At 44.3% G+C, this 20192-nt stretch overlaps 1 protein-coding gene across 2 annotated transcripts in view; it reads left to right on the forward strand.

The window, feature by feature from the left end:
- The window catches only part of MYO5B (myosin VB), a 151790-nt gene that overhangs the window by 104975 nt on the left and 26623 nt on the right, over positions 1–20192 (forward strand). For both annotated transcript variants that reach the window (XM_057405669.1, XM_057405670.1), the window contains exons 20-26: positions 624–780; positions 3274–3513; positions 8655–8894; positions 14312–14396; positions 16918–17066; positions 17846–17965; positions 19088–19225. In XM_057405669.1, the coding sequence (XP_057261652.1) occupies positions 624–780; positions 3274–3513; positions 8655–8894; positions 14312–14396; positions 16918–17066; positions 17846–17965; positions 19088–19225 (1129 nt within the window). The remainder of the gene's footprint in view (positions 1–623; positions 781–3273; positions 3514–8654; positions 8895–14311; positions 14397–16917; positions 17067–17845; positions 17966–19087; positions 19226–20192) is intronic.

Here is a 20192-nt window from a genome sequence, read left to right on the forward strand (position 1 = left end):
GAGCTAATTATAAAATTAAGTGGAGGTTTTATGGGCATTTATTAACCTCTATAACAGCAGATTGAACATGAATTCAGCTGGAGAATGAGAGCAGCATGCCACGGAGTTGAGCACATCCCTCATTATTTACTCTCTGTGAATTGCCTGGGGATCTGCTCATGAATGTAGCTAAACCAGTGCGCACCAGTTTAAATGTCAAATCAGTTTGCTGCTGTTTTCTCTCAGTTGGTAGATACTCAGCACACTTGCTTTTTATAGTTAGGGAAGCAATGAAGCCAACCTGGACATTGATTGGCTCAAGTACTCAAGACAAAGAGCTCAAACCAAGGGAAAAGCTGGAAAATATTTGTTTTAAATGGTAGTTAGGAACCATGAGGCGTGTCAATTTCTAGTTCCAGTGCTCCTGGGTGCCATGGATGCTGTATGATTGCATGCATGTTCCTATTATTATAACAGAGACATGCTATCAGCTGCTCTTCTCTTAACCCTACTGCTGAATTGGTCTTTCTTGAATACCTCGAAGCTACTTTTGGATGAGAAGTTTTTCTCTGCCCAGTTTGGAATTTATTACAGAAGAAGGGGAGTTTAGTTTACTATTAACCTTTTTTTCCTGTGCTTTGCAGACTCGCTGAGCACCTGAGGAGGACAAGAGCTGCCATCATCTTCCAGAAGCAGTACCGAATGCTACGGACCCTCCAAGCTTACCAGAGGGTCCGCAGCGCAGCCATCACCATTCAGGCTTTTGCTCGGGGCATGATTGTCAGGAGGATTTATCACAAGGTACTGACTCCACGGAGTGGCATTAGGAGAGTAGGAAGAGCCTTACATCCACTGGCATAGCACGGTGATGTATTTATTGTGCCCACTTTGATGTTTTATGAAGCCGACAGCCTCTGGTGTTTCCGGAGAGCACATGGCGATGGCGAGCATTGCCATTTAAAGCTATGCAAGCAAACAAGATTTTGGCAGCAGCACTTCAGCAGAGCAGCTAAATGAAGTTAGTGATTTGGGTGCCAGAAGGCATTGTGGAAATCTGGAAATGTCATTCGATCTAACCCATACTCTGCAAAAACCTCCCTGGCAAGCTGAATTTGTATCTGAGCTGTGGTGCAGGTGCTGTTTCCAGAATGGAAGGAGGACCAGTTGGGTCAAGTAATTTATTGATATAAATCCCTCTTTAATTAATTATCTCCATTAGTAAACCAGGAGCTGGAAGCAAGGAAGTAAAGGCTTGATGGCACTAAGTGAGAAGTGGTAAATGCCCCATCCCTGGCAGTGGTCAAAGCCAGGTTGGACAGAGTCTTGGGTGACATGGTCTAGTGTGAGGTGTCCCTGCCCATGGCGGGGGGCTTTGGAACTGGATGATCTGAACGTCCTTTCCAACTCAAACCATTCTGTGATTCTATGAAACTAAGAACAACTCTGGGAAATCTTCAGTCTGCTCCTCAGGTCCAGCCTTAGTTTCATAGTCACCTGAATTTATGCCTAGTTGTGAGGATACTGGAATTCAAGTCAGAGGCATGATGAGCCAGCAGGGGAAATCTTGCTTTGGGAGTTGATGGAAGCCTACCAGAGAGGTCAATGATGTCCTCCGAAACGGAGCAGCTGGATGCTGGTGATCAGGAATTTATGCTGCCACTGCTTTATCAGCATCTATTTTTTGAATCAGAAGCCTCTACAGGAAAGGCAGCTGGTCCAGCATTCAAACTCTCTGAGTACCGAGATAACTCAAAATCTTAAGTTGTAGAAGTTGGCTCTGAAGGTCAGGCTTCTCAAAACTGAGCATCCTTTATCTCTGGAGCACCAGGATATAGGTGCTGGAGACAGGCATTGGTTCAAATGCACGCTTAGCAACAGATGCAGGACTACAGGTCCTCCATGAGGTCAGGCTGTTATAAGGCCTGTTGTAAGACCGGAGTAAGCCCCCAGGTCAATGCACTAGGGTTTCTTCTACCTGTTTGGGCACCCCCAGCCCAAACATCTGTAAGAGTGACAAGGCTGGAGATGTACAAAGCTCATTTCAGAGCAGCTCCTACTGCATCCTAAGTGCATACAATCTTTTTATTCTGAATTAAAATTTGCAAGTGCAAAGAAAGCCTTAGGGTGAAACAAAAGATTTGTAAGAGAAGCTCCTGTGGTATCTTTTCTGAGACAACTTATCCCCAGCTAATAACAGCAAAGTGTCTTGTAATCTTAAAATTCTCCTGCTATTTCTTTCCTCATAATACGACAGCATAGATCAACATAAGAATGTTATTAACAGCATGCTTTTATATCTCATATGTCAGCCTTCAGGTTTAGAGAAAGCAGTTGAACTGCCACCTACTGAAAACATAGTTGTAAATTTTGGGAGGGAAATTAAATCAAAAGTGCCAGAAGTTTCACAAAACTGGATACAAGTTCTCAGAAATTGAATCATGCAAGAGAACTGGCTGCAGACTGTACTGAGAGGACTCCAGGGTTTTATTTGAAGGTCATCCGCATGATAAGGAATCCCACCAGGACAGCATTTTATCTGCTGTATAAATTATCATAATGCAGGGGTGGAACACACAAAAAAATAATCTACAAACCTGTTCTGGTGCGAATTACATCTGATGCTGAGGGGACAGTAGGTTTGTTGTTAAGTGTTGGTGTGTTTGTTAATGGGTATTTATTCTGCTAGCTGTGGATCTCTTGTATCCGAGTACTGTTCCAGGGTGGTCCATAAACACATAGAACCAGCTAAGTTGGAAAAGACCTTTAAGATCATCAAGTCCAACCTTTACCCCAGCACTGCCAAGGCCACTACTAACACATGTCACTAAGGGCCTTGTCTGCATGGTGTGTGAACACTTCCATGGATGGTGATCCCACCACTGCCCTGGGAATCCTGGAAGTGGTGAGGTCTCACTTGAGCTCTGATGTTCCCAGTCCCCATCAAGTCTTCTACCTACTGGACAGGATCATACCCCTCATTGCACTGGCTAAGCAAGACTTGACCTTCTTTAGTGAGCAGCATGGCTCCTAAGAGAGGACTGGATGTGTCCTGCCTGCATCAGTTGAGCTCAGAGATTGGAGAACTCCCCCCAGGAGGGGTGATTGAAGTACCCCTTCCCATCTATGAAAGAGGATGCAAAATAACAGCTTCTATCTCCAGCCATTACCCTCTACACTGCTCCTTGGAGGAGAATCCTGTTCCAAGGCAGATTAGGAACTGCTGAGTGCTGTGTTGCACCAGATGAGGGCTGTTGCTACCTTTACAGTGACTTTTCCCCTGTGCCTGTTCTGTAGATCCTGGTGGAGCACAAAGCCATCACTCTCCAGAAGTACACCCGGGGCTGGCTGGCTCGCACTCGGTTCCGCCGTGTCAGGGCTGCCACCATTGTCCTGCAGTGCTACTACCGGCGCATGAAGGCCAGGCAGCAGCTGAAGGCACTGAAGATCGAGGCCCGCTCAGCAGAACACCTAAAGAAGCTCAATGTTGGCATGGAGAACAAGGTGGTCCAGCTCCAGAGGAAGATCGACGAGCAGGTATGTCCTGAGCTGTGCTGATCCTCTGCTGCTTTGCCTGTCTGCTGTTGTCCTTCCTCGAAAGGATTTTGTTTTTCTGTGGTGTCTGGGAAGGATGCCATGGTGGTGACAGCCTTCTGCTACTGCTGGCTATAGATCTGGGACACTACCATGGAAGAGCAGATGCACTTGGATCTTGGGTCTCCAGCAGGCTCTATGAAGAGCTTGCTTGGTAAGCTGGAAAAGCTGCACTGTCACTGTTGTGAGAACTGCCCAGAAGGACCCGGGGGTGGAGGACAAAATGGTAATTTTGAAAGCTGTTGTTTGAAAACCCAAGCCAGCTCCATGTGAAATCCCCATGTCCCAAAGGACTGGATTGTTCCATTGCACTTCCTGCTTTGTAAGCACTAAGAATGCAGACTGCCTGCCTCAGTTTGTTGTACTGAACCATATGTCACGAGTCTTGTTACCTAGAAGGTAAACAGTAAATTGGGTAAATACTTCACTAAGTAGTTTGAGCATGTTCTTGTGTTACTGGACGTAACGTGCTCAGAGGTAAGATCATGATGAGGGATGAGATGGCACAGTATGGTAGATGCCTGTGTGGATGACTTGATGGTCTTACACAGAGTTCTTTACCAGTTGCCACTTGTCATTAATGATCTGCAGAATATTAGTTTGATTACACACTTAGGAGGAGAGTTTCCCCCGCCTACTCACATGTCTGCAAGTTACTCTGGTAAATACTCTCTATGTTGCTTCCCAGTACTGTGCAAGATTTTCAGGGGTGATTATAAGAAATGGACCCAGTTGCATCAGCTGCTATGAGCAGGGAAATTCATATCCACCTATATCCTTAACCAGCCTTTTCACAGGCAGAAGAAACATTCTGTATAAGTCAGGATACCTACTTACTGCAGCACCAACTATTAGTAGTTGCAGTTTATCATTCTGTTAGGATGTTAACAGGGATCTGTACGTCACACAGGTTTTTTTATGGCCTTAAATCACTCCCATCCCTGCAGGACGTGAGAAGTCCTGTGATGAAGAAAATGAGAAATGACTCTGCGTTGGCTCAGATGCCGCGGAGTCAAGACACCCAGGGATTTGCGTTACTGCAGGCCACTTCCATTGCTGTATTAATTGGCTTGCACCGCAGTAGAGTCTGACTTTTAAACTGTGGTGTTTAACTCAAAAATGCCTGCTTGCACACTTGGATTTTGCAGACAAACCATAGCTTTTTTAAGGTTTTCTATGTATTTGTATAGAATCGTAGAATCACAGCCTGGTTTGGGTTGGAAAGGACCTTAACATCATCGAGTTCCAACCCCCCTGCCATGGGCAAGGACACTTCACCCTAGACCAGGGAAATGTCAGAAACCTGTTAGATATGACCCTTCATCTGGAGGGTAAACGGTGTAATTAATTAGGATGAGTCCATATATTTGGGCAGAACTTGTGCAATGAGCATGTGTTAGGTCTGCTGAGCTACTGGACTCGGCAGTGGAGTGGCAGTATACATTTTTGTTATTCCCCCCCCCCCCCCCCCCCCCCCCCCCCCCCCCCCAGGCTCCAGCCCATTTAGTGCTAGGAAAGGTGTGGGGGTGGAACAATAAAGGAAAAACAGTCTCTGGTTAATGTCAGCTTTCCCTTTGTAGATTGTGAAAGCACCAGAAATGTCTAGTTTAGGGAAGGAGACATGGAGAGCTTTTAAGTAGGCAGAAATAATGGGATGGAGCTTGTCTTGATCGGCCTCGGTCCCCACACAGAACATTTTAGAGTTGCTTTGATGCCTTCTACGTAGCTTTTGCAGTAAAGAATTGCTCTGTATTATTATGTAGTCTGTCCAGAGACCAGATTTTAACCACCATTTCAGGACTCACAGGATTCCCTGGGATGCTTTAGAAGTGTTAATGAGCACTGTTCCAGTGGACATGTTTTCTGGCAGCAGCGAGTTTGTTGCACAATTGTTTCCCTGAAGTATCTTGATTTCAGTCCTTGCTAATCTATAAAGATGAGCTTTAAAAATGCCAATTAACTGTTTAAGGAAAAAAAAAATACTTATGGGTTACCTCGAGAGCTGCATTAGTATCATTTTCCAGCTAGTGTGATGCAAAATGTTTTTATTGCTGCTACTTTAGCTCATGAATGAATAGAGATGCAATAGTCCATGCACTCCTGAGGAAGAGAAGACCTTTCTCTGAAAACATTAAAACCTGTTGTATGTCAGCCTCAGCTCACATCCTCTAGCATCCATTATTGGGGCCTATTTAATTCAGTCTCAAAATCAGGTGAGGGATTTTTTTTTTTTCCACACACAATAAAGATTTAAGTCCGTTTTGCTGTGAAATATCCGGACTGGACCACTTCTTTCTACCCACATTGGACCACTTCTTGTTTGGGGTTCTTTTTAAGTTACTTGACTTTCTTTAAATGTACGCACTTTTTAAGGCTGTTGCTTAATTTAGTGTTACGTGTTCATGCAGCCAATATTTAGGCTTACTGTGAGCTCCTAGCACTGTTAACGCAAAGGGCAGTATCTCTGTCAGCATTGATTGTGAATAAAGCTTGCTCGGGTAACAGCAGTGGTGAAGTTGTCTCTGCTGTTGGTAGCAAAATAAACCCTAGATTGGTTCGCAGGGCCTGGATTGAAACCAAGCTGATCACAGCCCTGCTGGGCTGGATAATGGTTTAAAATAACCAAGTTCAAGTTTAACAGGGTCTTTTGAGCAATCTCTTATTGCAGCAGGGACCAGTTGTTTTGATACAGGGAAGGAAATGTTCTCTCATGGCTTTAGTAGCTAATAACAAGAAAAAGCATTCCTGTGCATTTATCTTGTATATGGATTGAAATCTTAGTTGGCTGCTGTGCAAAATTCACAGAATCCCAGACTGGTTTATGTTGAAGGGATCTTAAAGCTCATTCAGCTCCAGCCCCGTGCCATGGACAGGGACACCTTCCTCTAGAGCAGCTTGCTCCAAGCCCCTGTGTCCAACCTGGCCTTGAACACTGCCAGGGATGGGGCAGCCACAGCTTCTCTGGGCACCCTGTGCCAGCGCCTCAGCACCCTCACAGCAAAGAGCTTCTGCCTAAGAGCTCATCTCAGTCTCCCCTCTTTCTGTTCAAATCATATATGTAAACCTTGGGATGCAAAGCCATGAAATGCTGTGCGTCAGAGAACAAGCAAAGGCTGGGAGAAGCAGCAGAGATTTGTGAACCAGAGTAGTCACTGCCATTCCCTGCAAAGCTTTCCTTAAGTAAATAAGGAATTTCCTCAACACCACAAGAGCACTGAATTTTGCTGTTCACTAATAATTCATTACAAGGAAGTGAAGGAAAAGATGATGTCCCCTGTTTACTTGGTTTTCCACTGGAGATATGTCTTAATCTTGCTTCAGAGAGCTGAGGTTGCAGCAAGAGAGAGGTGCTTTGGGAATTCACCTAGGGAGGGACCAAAAGGATAACCAGAGCAATGGTAGAAGAAGTGATCCTATGAGCCAGTTTGGGAATCCAGGAGATGAATCTGAAGTATGGCTGCAGGTTTCCAGTATTCAGCAGCTCGCCATGCATTTGTCCAGGGCTTGTCTGCTCCAGAAGAACCTGTGTAGACCTAGAAGATGAAACTCTACTTTCCTGAATGGATCGTTGTGGTTTTTTTTTCTTCTTTTCTAGGTTATAAAGTTCTTTGAAAACCAGCTATTGTACAGGAATTATTATGGGCCTTTGGCCCTGTTACAGAGATAGGTGTCCCATCCCCGGCAGTGTTCAAGGCCAGGCAGGCTGGATAGGGCTTGGAGCAAGCTGCTCTAGTGGAAGGTGTCCCTGCGTGTGGCAGGGGTTGGAACTGGATGAGCCTTAAGGTCCCTTCAACCCAAACCGTTCATTCCATGATCACGCTTTTTTTTGCATTGAAGTTTTTTTTTTCTTGCTTATTTGACTCGGGTGAGAATCTAAATGAATTTGCATCTCAGGATCTGTGACTTTACGCCTTTACTGTTTACCCTGACTGTATCAGGACTTCTTTAGTCCATTGACTTTTCAAATGTTACATTTGTGTCTTTAAAGACTTCTGTCTTCTGGCTGCTTCACATCAAGCTTATCATGCCTCTACATCAAGTAAAAACTTCCCGAGTTTCTCATGAGCTGGTGTCACACTGCGGGTGATTGAAGCTCTGAGAAACAGCAGAAAGCTAAATTGCAAAACACTCATCTGGTCTGGACAGCGATGTTTTCCAGCAGGACCAGGAAGGGCCAAAACTGATCTTTCTGATAAGAGAAATATCCGTCAAAGCCCTGTTTAAGAAAGCAATGCTTTTTGGATCTGTTGTACATGACGTGAGCCCAGATCTTTGCAGCTGTATTGAAAGTTTTCAAGAAGAAAAACCCAGATTATACTTTAAATTTTGCTCTCATGATTATCGACCTGTTGTTAGCAAACCTGTGTGGTAGGTTCTTCACTGAAGCTCTCGATCTGTTGTGAATTCATTGTCCTTTCTGGGCCTAGCTAATATCGACGGTGTTTTATTAGTCACTGACTAATCACTGACTTTGATTTTAACCATGAAAATGAAATGAGGCTGCTGAATTTTCAGGTTTTAAAAACTTGGGGCAAATCATTGCTAAATGCTTTAAAAAGAGAAAATTTGAGCAAATAAAGACAGTTGAGCTGGCACATGACTAAAACCTGGGGTTTAGGGAGCTCTTTGTGCTCAAAGCTGCAATTATGCTACCGTGTGTTGTCACCCCTGGTTCCTGTGGGCATAGGAGTAGGCATAAAAGGATAAACTGCAAACCCAATATTACAGACATTAAAAAAAGGACAAACCAATTGCATTAAGCAACATTGTTTGGAAGCTGTAATGAAAGTGTAGGTTTTTGTTTTGGTTGCCAGTGCTACCAAGTGTTGTTTGCTTTCACTTCAAGAGTAACCATCAATTTAACAAAAGCTTGTATAATCATTATCAAAATATTGAGATTTTTGTCACAGTTTTGAAATTGCCTTTAGCTCTGTGAGCTTTATTGGCATATGCATGGGAATATTCATTATAGCAAGTTTATTACCCACCATGCTCAAGGATTTCTAATGGTTACTTCTGTAGTGCATCTGTGCATGCATCAGTCCCAGTTACGGTCTTACTTTCTTCTTTTTGGGACGCTACAGAACAAGGAATACAAACTTCTGCATGAGCAGCTCTCAACGCTTACGTCAGCCCACTCCTCTGAGGTGGAAAAGCTGAAGAAGGAGCTGTTGCGGTATCAGCAGAGCCACCAGGGTGATGGCAACCAGCTTGTCAGCTTGCAAGAAGAGATGGAGCACCTCCGGCTGGAGCTTGAAAAGACTCATAGTGAGAGGAAGGTCATGGAAGACAGCTACTTTAAGGAGAAAGACTTACTGAGAAAGGTAGGTCCCTCTGTCACATCTCATATGTAGGTCTCCTGCAGGTGGCCGTACTGGTGAAAGCTCACTCCTTAAGTCCGAAAGGTAAAGTATTTGGTTTTTAGTTAAGACCTTTTCTCTTTGTCACTGAAACCCCCTGCAATTTGTCTTTTAACCAGGTCATGGGGCAGGAAGGGCAGGTGGACATCCCCAAAGGAGCAGTGACTCCGTCATGTCAGGAGGACACCCTATCTTGATGCCTTTGGCTCTGCCAACCAAGAAGAAACTCCCCAAACCCAGACCTGTCTGGAAATAAGGGCTCTTAATCATATAGGCTGAACAGCAATTCATCATGGCATGTAATGCAAAATATTATAGAAGGCTGTTGCTGATGCTGTATATATTAGGAGGATGTCCTTCCTCAGCCCAGACTGATACGGAAAATGAGGTTTCAGTATCTGCCATGCAGTACATGGCCATTGCAGCTGGTCATAGGGGTTGGTGTTGTGGGCACATTGAAGAGTGGGACCTGTGGTCTTTTTGCTGGTCAGGCTCATTCTGAGTAACCTTCACACCCATTTTCATAACCTAAGGTACTAAGGTTTAGTTTCCTGCTGTGAATGCTTGCGACTGCTCAGGTTAAATCTGTGATCTTTCTTCTGCATTTGACAATTGAAGTGATTTTCTTTGATCATGCTATTGGAAAGAATTTAGGGCTTTTTTACTCTACTTGTGTAGAAAAAGCTGTTTTGCAGCTACAATACTGCTTTGTGTGTGACAATCTGAAGAGAAGACACTTTGGGAGATTAAAAAACCCCAAAGGTCTGGGAATAGCTGTGGGTTTATTATGATGGAAGACTGCTTGGATGGAGCTCTTTTAGGGCACATCCCCGGGCCAACCTCCCCTTGTGAACAAGTCCTCAGATGGTGGGTTTGGGTGAGAAGCTGTGGGGACTGTGTAGGGACTGTGTGGTCAGGATAACTTACTCTGATCAGCAAGCATAGCTGAAATACACCTTTGGCAGTTCTTTTCAAGAGCGTGTTCAGCCTTTACACGTGTTGCCTCCTGGCTGGACCAGCAAAAAAGCAGTTGCTCTGCTCTTTGCTCATGTATTGCACCCACACAGGATGTATGAAATTAGTGATTTTCTTCTCTCCAGCATCAAATTAGAAGATCCTTTTTGGCACAGGGCTCAGTTCATTAGATGGCTGAGGCACAGGCTTTTAAAATCCTGAAAAGATGCTTTATTTTAAAGGTGATACATCTGGGGAAAAACTGTTTCTCTTTGTTCTTGTTTGCAAATCAGAAGAAAGGTTGATTTAATGACCGAAGGAATGATTTCAAAAAGCCTGAAAGCAAAGCAAAAGCTTCCCCTTGTTGTAGAAGTGCCTACAGCATAACAAATACTGTGCACTTTACCATTACAACGAATGATTTCATTTTAAAATGTTTTTACTGAGCAGTGCAGGCTGCCGTTTCTGACATTATTTTTCAATCACTCCCTTTGATTCCTTGTCAGTGGGAAGATAAAGACCTGTTTCCTTCCTGGAAACGATGGTTCAGCCAAAACACTTTCTAAGAAAAATTCTGATAGAGGTTTCTGAGTTCTCATAGCTGCCAAAAGGGTGGGGACTGTCATGAAACTGAATTTAGGTGAGAAGCACTTTATACCTTCATTATCAAGATTACACCATGGCCATGGTTGTGATGGGATGGATTTGTCCTGGAGGTGATTCCTAAAATCATTAGACACTTTAGAATCTGAAATGAGAGCCTTAATCTCATTGACATTAGCTGGGGTTCCATATTAGCTATGATGATGATACCAAAAAAATATCCTTTAGTCTCTTCCTTATAGCTTTTCTCCCCAGCTCCTTAAATTTTAGGATAGGTTTTCTTATTTGAATTTGAGATAAAGTTTAAAACATCAGATGTGGGTGAGTTCTAACTTCCTAGGGATTTTGGTAGTACCTAATCTTCTCACTTGGTGAGCTAGGATGATTCAAAGCCTGGCCAGGAATTTTATTATGGAAATCCTAAATGCCATTATCATTCCTCAAAAGATTAGGGGAGGACAAGAGACAGATCTCATGAGCAGGTGCTTCCAGTGTAACAGTGAAATAAGGACTGAAGCCATTACAAGTGCTCACTGCTGAATATCTTCCATATAAATCCTTCAAAGCAGGTGCTGTTTGAAGCATCTTCAAAGATCTGATTCCTATAGAAAGAAAAGCGAGAAGTACAAAAGGTACCAATGTAGGTACCAGAGATACAGAATTTGTGCTGCTTGGCCAGTGTGTAACCTACTCTGCTTGCCTCTACCTGTGTTCAGTGGAGTGTTTTTTATTCTTATTGGGTTTCTTTTAAACACAAGACAAATTTTGGATTCCAGCTAATTTATGTCTCCAGTGGAAACAGGAATGTGATAAACAAGTCCAGTCACTGAAGATCATATCCTAAAACTATGTATACCCAATCTTTGTTGCCTTCTATGATGGGGCTACAGAACTGATGGACAGGGGTAGAGCAGTTGATGTCATCTACCTGGATTGTGTAAAGCATTCAACACTGTCCCACACGACATCCTTGTCTCTAAGTTGGGGAGACATCAATTTGATGGATGGACCACTCGGTGGATAAAGAACTGGCTGGATGGCCGCACACAAAGAGTTGTGGTCAATGGCTCAATGTCCGGCTGGAGACCAGTAACGAGTGGTGTCCCTCAGGGATCGGGGTTGAGACCGGTCTTGTTCAACATCTTTGTCACTGACATGGACAGTGGGATTGAGTGCGCCCTCAGCAAGTTTGCCGATGACGCCGAGCTGTGTGGTTCGGTTGATACCCTGGAGGGAAGGAATGGCATCCAGAGGGACCTTGACACGCCTGTGAGGTGGGCTGATGCCAACCTCATGGAGTTTAACCATGCCAAGTGCAAGGTCCTACACCTGGGTCGGAGCAATCCCAGGCACAGCTACAGGTTGGGCAGAGAAGAGATTCAGAGCAGCCCAAGGAGAAGGACTTGGGGGTGTTGGTTGATGAGAAACTGAACATGAGCTGGCTTCAGTGTGCACTCACAGCCCAGAAACCAACCGTATCCTGGGCTGCATCAAAAGGAGCGTGACCAGCAGGTCGAAGGAGGTGATCCTGCCCCTCTACTCTGCTCTCGTGAGACCTCACCTGGAGCATTGTGTGCAGTTCTGGTGTCCTCAACATAAAAAGGACGTGGAGCTGTTGGAACAAGTCAAGAGGAGGCCTTGAGGATGATCAGGGGACTGGAGCACCTCCCATATGAAGACAGGCTGAGAAAGTTGGGGCTGTTCAGCCTGGAGAAGAGAAGGCTGCATGGAGACCTCATAGCAGCCTTCCAGTATCTGAAGGGGGCCTAAAAGGGTACTGGGAAGGGACTCTTCATTAGGGACTGTAGTGATAGGACAAAGGGTAACGGGTTCAAACTTAAGCAGGGGAAGTTTAGATTGGATCTAAGGAGGAAATTCTTTCCTGTTAGGGTGGTGAGGCACTGGAATGGGTTGCCCAGGGAAGTTGTGAATTGCACCATCCCTGGCAGTGTTCAAGGCCAGGTTGGACAGAGCCTTGGGTGACATGGTTTAGTGTGAGGTGCCCCTGCCCTGTTGCCTAGCCTGCTCCCTAGTTTCCCAGACAACATCCCTGTATTCTTCCCAGGCCACCTGTCCTTGCTTCCACCTTTTATAAGCCTCTTTTTTTCCCCTCTAATTTTCCTCAGCAGCACCTTATCCATCTAAGGGGGTCTCCTGGCCCTCCTGCTGCACTTCCTTCTGTTTGGGATGCAACACTCCTGAGCTTGTAGCAGGTGATCCTTGAATATCAACCAACAGTCTTGGGCCCCCCTGCCCTCTAGGGCTGTATCCCATGGAACCTTACTAAGCAGGATCCTGAAGAGGCCAAAGTCTGCTCTTTTGAAGTCCAGGGCAGTGAGCTTGCTGCAAGCTGTCCTCACTGTCCTGAGGATCTTGAACTCGACCATATCATGATCTCTACAAGCACGCCTGCCCTGGAGTGTCACATTTCCAACGAGCCCTTCCCTGTTGGTGAGCACGAGGTCAGGCATGACACCTCTCCTTGTTGGCTCCTCTATTACTTACAGAAGGAAGTTGTCTTCCACACAATCGAGGAACCTCCTGGATTGCTTGTGCTGGGTCATACCATCCCTCCAACAGATATCAGGGTGGTTGAAGTCCCCCATGAGGACAAGGGCCTGCGACCCATGAGGTTGTTCCTATCTGTCTATGGAGTGCTTTGATTTGAGCATGAAGTCTGTGCTAGGAATGTGTGACAGCTGAGCTGCCTACAAACTTTATCTAGTGGTGACAGCAAAATTATTATCCTTGGGCACAGAAAACTTTTATTATGGTGTGTACAGTGCTGTTTATCTTTGGCATCTTGAGATTCTTCTGCTGTCTGTAGCTGTTTCCTAAGCTGTGGCTAGAGGATGAGATGGAGGAGGTAGATGGAATGACATTATGCTGGGATGATATGTCAGTTTTTTTCTCCTACCTGACAGCAGCAGAACCATCCTGCTTAACTGTAGCAGCATATTGCACTTGATAACCTGATATTTTTGTGTTGAATACATCAAAATTCCTGAGGATGAACAGAATTACAGGATCAGTTGCTCTCAGCATCAGCACAGCCTTGTAGTTGTGACAAGTTGTTTTGCTTCCCTTCGTTTTTAATAAAGAGATAGTAAAAAAAACCTCAAACACCAGTATTTTTCAGGATTTAGTTTCTGTTTTCATTATTTTTTTGTATTTATTGCTATATATGCTCCCTTTCTATTACTAAAAGCCCGGGTACATGTCGTGCATCCCTTTACTTGAGGTTCTGTAGCAGCATGAAGCATTAAAGTGACAGTTACTTGAACTGTATACAGTACACATGAAGTTAAAAAAGCCTGAATTATTTAGTTTTAGTGCCCAGATTCACTGTGTCGATCTTATGTAATTAAGTCCTACATTGCTTGAAACAATCAGCAGAATTTCAGCACACCCCCCCCCAGCAGCAACCAGTTCTTGAAGACATGAAGATAATGATGAAGTCCATTGAGAAGTGGAAATAAACGTCTGGTTTATTGACTTGATCACTTATAAGCATTTCACTCCTGTAGATCCTGGTCACCAATTTCAGTATTTTGTAAGTTTCTGCTGAAAACATTAATTTAAGGGAAAAATGCACTCAGGAAAAGTTAGTCTCTGTTCTTGCAGTGCACTTCCTGTACACTCCAACTCCTCATATGCTTTGCCAGTTATCATGTGTGCAAGGAGATGGATCTTTTAAACAGCAAAGAAAGGCTGAACAAAGCTGCCTAGCTCCAGTCAGGTGAAATGTAATCCCTTTGCAGAGGCTCTGACCTGCAGTAAGGCTCTGACCTGCAGTAAGTAAGATTCTTTGCCTTGTTTCGTAGCACATATTTGACTTGGAAGAAGAAAATACTTTCCTGAAGCAGGAAAAAGAGGAGCTTAACAGCAGGATCCTGTGTCAATCTGAAGGTAAGAAAAAAAACTCTTATAGCATTATAATGACTCTACTAAATGAGGAGCTCCATTGTTCTCCCCATAACTTGTTTTTTTCCTGTGTGCTTTTCTACCTTAAAAAGTGCTAATCTTCCCACAGCCTTTTCCTGGTGGTTTTTGTCGTTGTTTTGTTGTGCAGGTAGTTCAGTTTGTGCTGTCCTACTGGTGGGTGGTAAAACACAGGCTGGTTTAATTGGCGAAATATGGAATAAAGTACCTAAAAAGGCTTTTTAGTTTGGTTATGTTGCAGCGTTTACTGTGGGTAATGTGGGAGGCAGCAAGGCTGCTGGGGTGGAGGGCAGAGCATAACAGCATCCAAGATTGATGAAAAAAGGATCCACAGAACAGCACAGTTAACGAGATTGAGCTGTGACAAAGGGTTTCTCTAATGTGATGGGAGTCTGTGAGTGTTTTTAAAGCAGAGACCTACATGGTACTTAGAGGAAAGCAGTCTGGGAAAGTCGCAAGCCACAAAAGAAACTCTCATGCTTGTATTGAGATTTTTTTACTTTTTATCACAATTTTCAGCTTTGATTTTATTGTAGAATTTACAAAGAGCATCATGCATCATTTTGTGGCTGTATCTATCATTGCCTCACAGTACTTACGAAGTATCTTCTGCTTTCAGCCTGATGCAAAATAAAGGAATGAATGTGTTAAAAAGAAACTTGCTGCAAGTATTTCTTCACCTCTTAAAGGATGTTTTCAGAGCATCAAATCTTGGGGAAAGCTGGTGAAGGGAGTTTGGTGTTCACTCATCTTAAAAGGATATATCAAGTGTATTTGCCTGGTTTCTCAGAAAGAGGGACCAGATTTGTTTCCAAAAAGGAGGTCTTGGCAAATAAATAAATTTATTTAGATCTAAAATACTTTCAGCCACCAGAGTCTTAGCATGGTAAATGGTTGATGATGACAAGAGAAAGAGATGCTGCTGTTGATGTGGTGGTGGGAAGCAGGCAAATAAGTCTTTAAGTACAGCAAGTACCACTTCTTAAACATGACTGAATTCCGTACTGAGCTGGTCTTTAACCGAGTGGGTTTATGGCTGGCCCATGGGAACTGAAGCTGGAACGGTTCAGTGTAATTAGATCTGATGGTTTATAGGTGCTGGAGAGTTTTCTTGAACGCAAATGGTAGAGGACTCTGCTCTCTGAGCAGAAGACTTCAAGCTGTTTGTCCTGGGTTTAGCAGTAGCAGTCATTTTTAGTCCTTCTTAGTATCTGGTGCAGTGCTGTGTTTTTGACTTTTGGCCTGGGAACAGTGCTGATAACACCAATGTTTTTAGTTACTGCTCAAATGTTTGGATTGACCAAGGACTTTGTGAGCCTCATGCTCTGCCAGGGAGGAGGGGAAGCCAGGAGGAAGCAGAGACAGGACACCTGACCCAGACTAACCAAAGAAGTATTCCATACTACAACACGTCATGCCCAGGATGTAACTGAGAGTTAACTGGAAGGGATAGGGACTGAGGGGTTGGACTAGGCATCAGTCGGTGCTTGGTCGGGCATGGTGGGGTGAGTTATCAGTAGGCGGGTGGTGAAGTGCTGCATTCTCTTCCCTTGTTATTTCCTTTAGCAGCCTTCCAGTATCTGAAGGGGGGCTATACAGATGCTGGGGATGGACTCTTCATTAGGGACTGTAGTGACAGGACAAGGGGTAACGGGTTAAAACTGAAACAGGGGAAGTTTAGATTGGATCTAAGGAGGAAATTCTTTCCTGTTAGGGTGGTGAGGAACTGGAATGGGTTGCTCAGGGAGGTTGTGAATGCTCCATCCCCAGCAGTATTCAAGGCCAGGTTGGACGAAGCCTTGGGTGACATGGTTTAGTGTGAGGTGTCCTTGCCCATGGCAGTGGGGTTGGAACTGTATGATCTTAAGGTCCTTTCCAACCCTAACTATTCTACGATTCTATAATTCTATGATTATTATTGGTGGTAGCAGCAGTGATTTGTGTTATACCTTAGTTAATAAACTGTTCTTATCTCAAACCATGGGAGTTACATTCTTTTGATTCTCCTCCCCATAACTCTGGGAGCAGGGGTAGGGCAAGAAGTGAGGGGAGTGAGAGAGCAACTGCATGATTTATGGCTGACTGGGTTTAAACCATGACACTGTTCCAAATAGCAAGGAGACAGATATAGATATTGCAACAGTCTCTAAATATTAGAGAATCCCAGACTGGTTTGGGTTGAAGGAACCTTAAATATCGTCCAGTCGCAACACCCTGCCACGGGCAGGGACCCCTTCCACTAGAGCAGGTTCCTCCAAGCCCTATCCAACCTGGTGTTGAACGCTGCCAGGGACGGGGCAGCCACAGCTTCTCTGGGCACTCTGTGCCAGTGCCTCAGCACCCTCACAGGGAAGAATCCTTGTATTCTAAAGGCTCTTGGCAGAGAGTATTTTGTTAATTAGTCATTGTTACTGCACATATTTACAAGAAGTTCATTTTGGAGATGAAGATCACAATTAGTTTGGTTTTTTTTCTTCTTATTGTAAAGATGAATTTGCACGAATCGCAGTTGAGGAAAATATCCAGATGAAGAAAGAGCTGGAAGAAGAGAGAGCTCGTTATCAGAACCTGGTAAAAGAGTATTCAAGGCTGGAGCAGAGATATGACAATTTGCGGGATGAAATTACTATTATGAAGGTAACAAAACTGAAATTATCCTTATTCTGTTATGTCCTGGTCCCGATATTGGTGGGTGGACAATGTGACTCACTAGAACTTACTACTAGACCTGACATTATTGTGCAGTTTGTGTTTGATATTTCTAAGACTGAACTTCTACACTGAAGCCAAACCATATGTGTGCCTTCAAGAAGGAGTCTAATCATTCACACTTCTCTCTTAATTGGTTAGAGATCTCTGTGAATCTCAAAAGCTGGTTCATGCTTCTTGTTTTGCTTTTTGTTTCAGTGATGTTCATGTGTAGGTGTTGGGTTAAAAACAAAACAAAAAACCCAACAACATGGCTTCAGGATTTCAAAAGCTAACATTTTTTGATTCAGTTTTGCTGAACTGTTGAGAAAGTGTTGAAAATTAGATAACAGTGCTGCTGGATTAGGTGGATGGTTGAGTATTTAAAGAAAGCCCTGGAGCTTGCTGTGAACAGCATAATCTTGAGCTAAGATTTGCGTGTTCACACTTACTGGGCAGTTGGTGTCATGAAGAGCCTTTAATACAAGAAGGGTTTTGAAACTGAGCTTTGGTATCACTTCATATTTTGAAGTATTCCCTTGTGTAGACATGAATATGATGGTAGGGCATAGGAACTAGAAAATGGAATTTGCTATAAGGTGGCAGTCAAGCCTTTTCTAAGGGTAACCTTAATATATAGACAAATGTTTGCTCTAAGAAACAATGCTTCATGAAGAATCTGTCTTTAAACCCTCAAGGCTTTACGTATCTGCATTGATCCTTGCCAGCAGGCACCTGGGCACAGAAGAAACCCATCCAACCAGAGCAGTTTGGAGTCCGATTCCAATTACCCATCCATCTCAGCCTCTGAGATAGGAGACACCGAAGACATAATGCCACAGGTGGAGGTACAGTAAATTGGGCAGGCTCAGGGGTAGGAGGAGAGCCTTGATTGACATGGATCTTGGAGCACATGGGAGGAATGCAGGTTGGACTGTAAGGTGTGATGGATGAAATTGATTTTTGTGTTACAGAATTGCATCGTTAATTGTGTGAGAGGGATTGTAGGGTTGCAGTGCAATGGCAAATGCTTAATTGTTTGTAACATCAGGCTTAAATGGGGCTCTAAAATGATAGTGTTGCCTTTTGGTAATACCAGCTTAAAGACTGAAAATTCATCAGCGTGGTCAGCATTGCTACATGGAATTATTCCTAGCACTGAAGGCAATGGCTGTATAGTGATCCTTCTCTGCAAGGATGCTGGAACTGATTATCCCCTTGCTCTGAGTGTTTTCATTCCAATGCATCTTCACGGGTGTTTGCTGGCCAGCACAGTCCCTTTAATCAACAGTCTCTTAATGCAGAAAAAAGCAGCATAAATTATTCTCTAGCTATTAAGAATCATATGGGAAAGGGAAGTGTGTATTTTGCTTACATTTCTGGGAATAGGCTGCTTTTTAAACTCCATTTTCATGACAGAAAAGCATGTATGGATGATGAATGTTCCTAGAATCAGCCACCTCACTGGCTGGACCCTATTTTGTGTCTATATATACCGGGCCTGCAGAACCCTCCACTTCCCTTTGCTGCCTGCTGTGTTACGTTGCTTTAGTATTTCTGAACTGGTCTGAAAGCATTTGCTGAAGTCAAAGTAATCAGTGTTGAACATGCTCTAATATAAAGTATTCCAGGTGAAGCCAACTGAAAAACAATTAATGAATACTTGGCTAGAAGGGACACAGCAGGGTGTTTTCAATGTTCTTAGCTGTGGCCCTAATCAACCCATTGATCTATTTGGCTGCTAAACATTCAGTGATTTATTAAACACGTTGGCTGTTTATTGACATTAAAATAGGTGTTCAAAATGGAGGTTTGGTCTTTGAAAGTACACCCATTTCTTGGGGTGCTCCTGTTGTTGTCTGCGGCTGGAGTTGGTGCTGATGTACAGTCAGGGTGTATCTGGACTGTGTGTGGTTATACAGCTTGACTGAGGTCTCTTCTTTTTCTTCTGCTCTCTTGTTGCTCTCCAGGAGGTTGGGATGGAGGAAGCAGCCATGGACATGACCCTCTTCCTGAAGCTACAGAAGCGAGTGAGGGAGCTCGAGCAGGAGAGGAAGAAGCTCCAAACCCAGCTGAAGAAAAAGGAGGAAGAGAGCAAGAAACCCCAGGTAAGAGATAAGTTTTCATTGGTACTAGTATTTCATGTTGGTATCTGGCTTTCCTTGACTGCCTGAGGAAGCACAATGCAGGGTTTGGGGTTTGAGCATGGCAATAATTCCGCAGGCAACCCTTGCACTTGGCAAATGGTAAGTGATACTGAACAGGGAGTGGAGAGAAGACACCATGCATGACAAGGCCTGTAATCTCTGCAGGTGCTGGAACGTGAAGATGCCATGTACTGACAAACCAACTTGCAGCTGATAAACAAGGGTTGGTAAAGTGAGAGAATTTTACATCAAAATATGTGTGATTAGAGCCTCCCAAGCTCCATACTATTTAGTTGAAAAGTTGAAACTTGTATTACTGTGAAAGAGCCTGAACAGATACAAGAGACTCTTAAAGGGTCATGCGACCTGAAAAACAACACTACTTTATGAGCAGTCCAGAGGAGATGCTGCGAGGGCTGGAGCAGCTCTGCTCTGGACCAGCCAGGCTGAGAGAGCTGGGCTGGGGCAGCCTGGAGAAGAGAAGGCTCCTGAAGGGGAGACCTGAGAGCAGCTCCAGTGCCTGAAGGGGCTGCAGGAAAGCTGGAGAGGGGCTTGGGACAAGGGATGTAGGGACAGGCCAAGGGCAATGGCTTTAACCTGCCCGAGGGGAGACTGAGCTGAGCTCTTAGGCAGAAGCTCTTCCCTGTGAGGGTGCTGAGGCGCTGGCACAGGGTGCCCAGAGAAGCTGTGGCTGCCCCATCCCTGGCAGTGTTCAAGGCCAGGTTGGACACAGGGGCTTGGAGCAAGCTGCTCTAGTGGAAGGTGTCCCTGCCCATGGCAGGGGGTTGAAACTGGATGAGCTTTAAGGTCCGTTCAATTCAAACCATTGCATGACTTGATGATTAGTTAGTATGTGGTTTCACGAGTCAGCACAATATGGTAAGGGTTTCCTTTTGATGAACTACCCTCATTATAATCTAATTTCAAT

The sequence above is a fragment of the Pezoporus wallicus genome, unplaced genomic scaffold (genome assembly GCF_028554395.1).
Source record: "Pezoporus wallicus isolate ANWC-B61680 ecotype Strahan unplaced genomic scaffold, APGP_CSIRO_Pwel_v1 scaffold_13428, whole genome shotgun sequence".
Classification (NCBI taxonomy): Eukaryota; Metazoa; Chordata; class Aves; order Psittaciformes; family Psittacidae; genus Pezoporus; species Pezoporus wallicus.